We start from the raw sequence: 7,200 nt of genomic DNA on the forward strand, positions 1-7,200 counted from the left end.
CCTCAGCTCTACACTAGTCATGTGTAAACCCAATTATTAAAGGATGTATTTGGAATAAAATTTACTCTCACATTTGAAAAAAGGGGGAACAGGTTTTCTTCTGTGATGTAAAGGCTTCTAAAACTAAAGAACAGAGGTAATGATTTCCACTTTTTCCAGCCAAAAGTGATGATTATGGTGAAATACCTAGTGTGAACCAGATACTGAAAAGTAAGATAAGTCAAGGAAAATGAGCTCAACTTGGCACACATATAGATTATGTATTATACTGCATACACCCTACATATTCCTAATGTAGGTATTCCCTAGTGAGTTAGCACCATAGAAATGTACATATGGTAAAATATATATTTTTTTAAAAATTCTCAACCAGGGTTCTCTGGAACCCGTCTGAATCCCGTCTGTTAAGTACAATTGATATTTGTGACTTTTTGTCCTGGTGACAACTCTTCCCCTATTTCTTGTCCTGTTGTCATAAGAACAAGACTTAAGATTCCCCAGTAGTTCAAGAACTTTTTTCTATCTGAATCCAAAATGAACCCCCAAAACACTGAACTTAACATTATATTGCAGAACCTGTAAAACTAATTACTGAATTTATGGAAAATGTATTTCACCAAATGCAGTTGCACCTTCAATAAAATCCTATTACGACTGAGTTTACTCACCATTTTACAGGGGTGGTTTTAAAAACATGAAAGACAGGTTTGTAGTGTTGCATTTGTCTGTTATGGTCAAGCCATAAAGAAGATACTAGAATTAAAATACCAACAACTCTTTCTATTCTGCCTTTTCAATTCAAAGCAGTCTGGTTTGTTTTCTAAAGGAAATGCAAAGTTATTTCTTCAGTTTTACGTCTTTTGACCCATGAGTAGTTTCTGGTCATTCAAGCTTCTAGGATTGAGAATGCTGATAAGGATGTGCAGAGTTTCACTGGAAATATTGCCTCAGTATCTTTTCATATTCCATTCTGTTTGAATTTACTTACTAAAGAGAACTGTACTTCCTGGTCATAATCATAATTTCACAATCACTCAATTAATAATAATCCAGAAGTAAAACTATTACCAATTGATCTTCTCCTATTTACTCTTTAGGCAGAAGCACATGAGTGATTGGAAATGATTAATCACTAAAAGTAGCGGGAAAAATATTATGCAGATGGAAGAAATGATCCCACATGGTATAAAGCAGGGGTGCCCAACAGGTGGATCACAATCTACCGGTAGATTGCTAAGGCAACGCGAGTGGATCTCAGATCCTTGCCTTTCAAAATAAACTTACGTCCAAATTTTTATTGTTGGTAGATCATTTTGACTTTTTCATTTTAAAGGTAGCTCGCGAGCCACAAAAGTGTGGGCACCCCTGGTATAAAGCTATGTACACACTCTGAATGCTTTTAGCTTGAAGTGAATGATTATGATTGTCCCTGCTGAAAATCTGGCATTTGTACAGTAGTCTGCTGATGTAGTTCAATGTACTGCTGTGGCAGATCACTAAAAAACCAAGCAGGGATGACTTCTGTAATGGGGGGGGGGGGGGAGCAGTGGGGTTTTCCTTTGTTCTACTGTCAATGGCAACAATAAAGAAATATCATGTATAGCAACAAAATTTTACTTACAAATAGCAAGCAATAGATATTAACCGCATAATGTTCCAAACATACAATGGATTGCTACAACATGCCATCAGCGTAGCTTCTGTTTATTGCATCTGTGCAGCAATCGCCATTTTAGTAGTTTGATTCAACTGTAGCTGTTGCCATAGACTTAAATAGTAATAGATTAATAATTGTTTAGGCCCAATCAGGGCCCATTCACACTTACAGAAGATGTTAAACCACATTGTAGCATGTGCTAACTAATGTGTGTTGGATTCTACTTTTCAGTGTGTTGGGGTGCCATTCACAAATGATGGCATATAGGAAGCACCCAGTAATCTCACAAAGTAGCCCTATAGATTAATGTTTACACTAGGACATTTTTTAAGCCTAAACTTACATTAGGGCTACCCTTAGAATTCTATGTAGTGGTAATGCACAATCGTATTGCTTTGCATCATTCTACAACAAAGGCGTATTGCTTTATTGTGTGCCACCTAAAACGACATTGAAAACAAATTGCACCTAAGTGCAGCGATTCTTGTTATCTTCATGGTACCCAATGTTATAAAACCTGCCCCTAGGGTTGCCACCTTTTCTAGGAAAAAATACTAGCTTTTTTTCAATTAATAACATTGCCAACAAATCAATGTTTTACTGGCCAGATGGAAACCCTGGTTGCCCCTAAACTCTCCCCAGCACTGTGAGAGATTTGGACTATGGTTGTCACACTGCAGGAAAAAAATAGTCAGGGCCATTGCCACTAACTGAGCAGTTTGAAAGCTGGCAAACATCTTCTTATTAATAGGATTATTTTTATTTTTCTGTTGTTTTTTACCACTCAGAAGGCAAACTAAAGAACAATATACAATCCTGAACAATAATAATATTTGAAATACAAAATAGGCATAAAAAACTTAAAAAAACTTAATTAGGAAAAAAGAGCTATAAAACTGTATCTCTGCTAGCATGATTTGTTCTCACTATTTGTCCCGGTGATCATTTTACAAGAATATATTATGTAGCAAAATCCAGAATATACAATTGTCACTGAAATATAGGTTGAGAGGAAATCTTTCTAAAAGGTCACTTGTTCTTGTGATCATTGTGTCAATGCTGAGCTTCTCTCATTAGAAGAGATTTGCTTCATGTTGTGTTTTTGTAATAGCATATAAAGTGAAAGCTGCCCAATAGTACACAGCCATCACAAATAAAAACTGACTGAGGTTGTATTTATTGCATTCTCTGTCCAAAGAAAAACAAAAAGTGTTGGCTGGTAATTCATATTAGAGCTCATTTTCATTATGCATTGTGTTAGTGTAACACGTTATTGTGTATTCAGGTGGTGTCATAGGTTGTGTAGCAGCAATCCCTTTTGATTTTAAAGTGATTCCTCACTAAGAAAATTCTATTTTGTGTAGAGTTAATAACTTTACTAATCTTACAACAACTTGTAGTTCAGCCTCTTAGCAATCAGGTTTGTGTAGGGCAGGGGTGCCCACACTTTTTTGGCTTGCAAGCTACTTTTAAAATGACAAAGTCAAAATGATCTACCAACAATAAAAATGCTAAACATATTTATTTATATCTATACCGAGTATACTTCATATTTAAAATATATATTGTTTACCTTGCATAACAGCATGAACATGTATGGCACAATAATACAATTCTGTACATTTTTGGCCATTACCTTACTGCTTTGACATTCTAAACTGAATGGAATCAGCCAAAGTTGCATAGTAGTTGCAGGTAGCCAGCCTCAAACAGACTTCTAAATGTTTATCAGTCATGGTGGAACGGTATTTGGACCTAATAACTCCTGTGCGCGGCAGTTTAATTTGAAAGGCAAGGCTCCGCAATCTACTCTACTCTACTGCCTTTGCGATCTACCAGTAGATCGTCATGTTGGGCACCCCTGGTGTAGGGTTTCATGATAGTGACAGTTGTTCTGCATTCAGCTTATGATTTACCTACAAATTCTGTAAAAATCCTTGCAAAAAGGTTGCATCCCAAGTATGGCCAGTAGCTGTGACAAATTGCCAGCAACTATTAGCAATGAAATCACCAGCATGGCTTGGCCCCTAAGGTGCACTGTGTGGCAATGTTGCCCATTTATTTTGAATAAGCTGGCAGTGCATGGTAATAGAGTAAAAGAGTAAAATAAGATTTAACTATATCAACTTCACCTTTACTGCAAGGTATTTTTTTTGTTTTGTTTTTACACCTTTACAAATATTGAGCTTGTTTGGTATGGGCAAGACAGAAATGTTTAAATGTAAAAAAAAAAAAAAAAAAGTTTTTTATTTCTGTTAGCTAAATAAAAATATAGTGTATGAATGTTTTATATTTTCATGGATGCCAGGTCCCACCAGATGGGCATTTTACCTTAGGGTTCTGTCACATGGTAATAAGGGAACTGTCGTCCCATTCATTGTCAGACAGCCTAAAACACTATATAGGTAGCAGGCAATGGATGGTTTTTTTTATTGTATTTTATTTCTGTATTTAAATAATAATTTTATCAATATGTCAAAAAATGAGACGATGTAAAAAAGCGATCTGCTCTGTCATTTTTTTTTGCAGTAGTTCTTTGTTGTTTTTTCCCGGTATTTACAACTTATCACACGCATTTACCATTAATGTAATTTATGCAAGGACAAACTAGACGAACATGCAAATAGTTTGGTGTAAATATTATACTGTTGCTCTAGCTCTGTAATAATAATAATGGCAGTTTGTCTGTATTACATTTTATTGGAACATTTTCCTGCTCATAAGACTACAAGCTAAATAACTAACACACAACAAACAGCCACCTATGACAAGACTCAGAAGCGCTAGTGGCTTCCCGCCCGAATGACGCACAGAGGCGTGCATGAGCGACTCCGCCCCTTTGGTAGGCCATGTGGCAAACACTAGAAACATCAACGTCATAATTGTGCGTCTGTCGGGTTCCGGAGGAATTAGAGTCGCGCTTCCGGGAACGGAGAGGTAAACACATAGTTGTTACTGTTCTGGTTATCTTTACTATCGCTGTGGTATTGCATGTCGGCACTAGTAAGGTGAAGGAGCCGTACTTTTGCCTGGGTCTGGGCTTATACACATGTTTTACATTACAAATTCCAGCCGTATCTTTGTTGGATCTACATGTTTGTTTTGCATTCGAGTTTGTGAACGCTTTCTTTAATTCTACAATCTTAGCTCTGTGGAGTAGACCTGTATAATCCTCCATATTCATACATGTAAAGAGTACCTGAACTTAAAATTTTGACTTTACATAAAAGGGTAGACCAAAAAAAAGGTGCAGTACCCCCCTTTTCTGTCTTGATCGCCACAAATAGTAGCGCAGAGCTTCCCGGGACACCTACGCCACGCCTCCCGGTAGGTTCTTGGCTCCTCCTCATGTGCATCCCCCAATATCAGGCATGCACGGAAGAATCCCTTCCATTAATAGAAAAAAAAATTTACTCTTTTTTTTTCCCATTCTACTTCACCGCGCAGTTCTGAAAATGCATGCGCAGAAAGAGCAGCCAGAGCCTCCCGTGGTGCAAGACGTAGATATCCTGGGAGGCTGTGCACTCCCATTAGATCTTGATCGCCACTGTGATCGCGACTTAAAGTAGCAGTGCTACGCCCTCTTTTTTTTGTATTTAAACAAAGGGTGTTGCGTTTAAAAATAAAAAGCAACATTTTTTCCTTACCCTTGTCTACCCTTCTATGTAAAGTAAAAATGTTGACTTTAGGTACTCTTTAACTGACAAGTGGTTTATATTGGCATTTTATTTTAATTTGGCATATTATTTTATTATATTACAGTTAAGAAGTTTGACATTTTATTGTAGGTACTTCAAAATATAATACTTGGAAGTTAAGGCCAAACTTTGGGTTAATGATAAAAAATAAATTAAAAAATGATAGAAATTACAGTGGGGCTCCCCCTGCACTTAGATAAACTTATATTAATAAAAAAAACTTACTAAACTTAAAGGTAAAATCTTTATTTGGTTTAGGGAACCAGTACAGAAGACTTACACTTACATTTTCTTTTTCTCCTGTACACTTCTTCCTATCATGCAACCCAAATCTCACCATCATCACTAAAATGCAGAATAATTAGCGCTGTGTTGTATGTGGTTGTTGGCCCACAAAGGCGTTTTTTACTGATACCTAAGCAAATAAGTATTTAACTCTTGCAGTTCAGAAGAAGCCCCACAAATTTTCAGTTTACATGTAGTAAGACTTCAAACTAGGTGCCAACCCTAAGTGGACCTGGACACCCAACCCACCTCCATAGAAATGATCTTTTAACCTGGAGTTTAGCATTGAATTGAAACAACAAACAGGGTTCTGTTATTTACCTTCCCTGCTAAAGTGTTAGCTGTCAGGTTGTTGTGCTGATTCATTCATATTGGGACTCCTCACATTAGATGCTACACACTTGTTTAATCTCAAGACAAGAAACCATTGAAAGTCCACTAGGAAACTATCTGTTCCAGGAAAAGGCCAACCATGGCATTATATGTTATTTGTGTTGCTGGACTGTTGCATATTTTCTTTGTCTTGTATATGCTGTAAACATAGTGAATCCTCTACTTTTTTTATTTCTGTAGTTGCTTCTTTTGTGACTAAGGATGACCAGACATGGAAAAAACTGCACAGCTGGAGCTGTGTACACATACTACGAGAAAAAGAAAGACACTGGTTTGTAGCACTTTAAAATGAAATTGCAGGAAAATGCTTTAAATCAATTTTGGATAGAATGGTGAAGAGCTATAACCCCTGTTCCTCAACCTCTTGAGTGACAGTGGTCTGTTTCCTGCCTAATAGTCTAACTCAAAAACTAAAATATTTGTATTTTTTTTAATAATGTACTGCCTTGAGTGGCTTGTCTGTGTGCGCTACGTTTTTAGAGTGGTCTGTGTTACGAAAACAACTATACACCAGCAACAACTATACACCAGCACAGATAGAAAGGGCTGCAGTGGCTGGGACAGTGGTAGTGATGGGGGTAATGACACTACAGGTACAGCAAAAAGGCAGAAACCTATTAATTTAATACAAGATAATTTTATGGTACAGTTTATGGAAGCCCCAACTAGAAATTATACTCTCCTGGACCTATTTTTTTTCTAACAATGAAAATCTTATAACAAATGTGCATATAAAAGAAAATCTGGGTAGCAGTGACCATAATATGATTTAATTTACATTTTGTTTACAAGTTGTAAACGGAAAGCAACAAGGAAACAGGAAAGTAAAACACATTTAATCTTAAGGGACCAAAGGTATTTTACAGCCATTTTTTCCTATTTTTAAACACTCTTTAATCACTGGCATGATACCAATGATTTGGCGTGTGTGGTTCCTGTCTTTAAAAAGGGAGAAAAATCATTACCAGGTAACTACAGACCGGAAAGTTTATTCCATAGTTTGAAGAGAGTTTATTAAAGAACCACATGGAGGAGTTTCTGCTAGAAAATATTATTATAAGTGACAGTCAGCAAAGATTTAACCACCTAAGCGTTACACTGAGGTCTAGATTTCTGTACCAAAAGTGATCCACTGTTTTTCATGAAATTTTTTTTTAAATTGTAGAC

The 7,200-nt window shown here is 36.6% G+C and overlaps 1 protein-coding gene across 2 annotated transcripts in view; it reads left to right on the forward strand.

Annotated features, from left to right (window-relative positions):
• The first annotated feature begins 4,525 nt into the window (after positions 1 to 4,525).
• The window catches only part of NOSIP (nitric oxide synthase interacting protein), a 19,530-nt gene continuing 16,855 nt past the window's right edge, over positions 4,526 to 7,200 (forward strand). The window contains exons 1-2 of one of the 2 annotated variants that reach the window (XM_072426972.1): positions 4,526 to 4,594; positions 6,214 to 6,304. In XM_072426972.1, coding sequence (XP_072283073.1) covers positions 6,235 to 6,304 — 70 coding nt within the window. In that variant the 5' untranslated portion in view covers positions 4,526 to 4,594; positions 6,214 to 6,234. Of the gene's footprint in view, positions 4,595 to 4,646; positions 4,666 to 6,213; positions 6,305 to 7,200 lie in introns of those variants that run through there. The other variant, XM_072426973.1, reaches the window with a different exon arrangement.

This window comes from Pyxicephalus adspersus, chromosome 11 (genome assembly GCF_032062135.1).
Source record: "Pyxicephalus adspersus chromosome 11, UCB_Pads_2.0, whole genome shotgun sequence".
Lineage (NCBI taxonomy): Eukaryota > Metazoa > Chordata > Amphibia > Anura > Pyxicephalidae > Pyxicephalus > Pyxicephalus adspersus.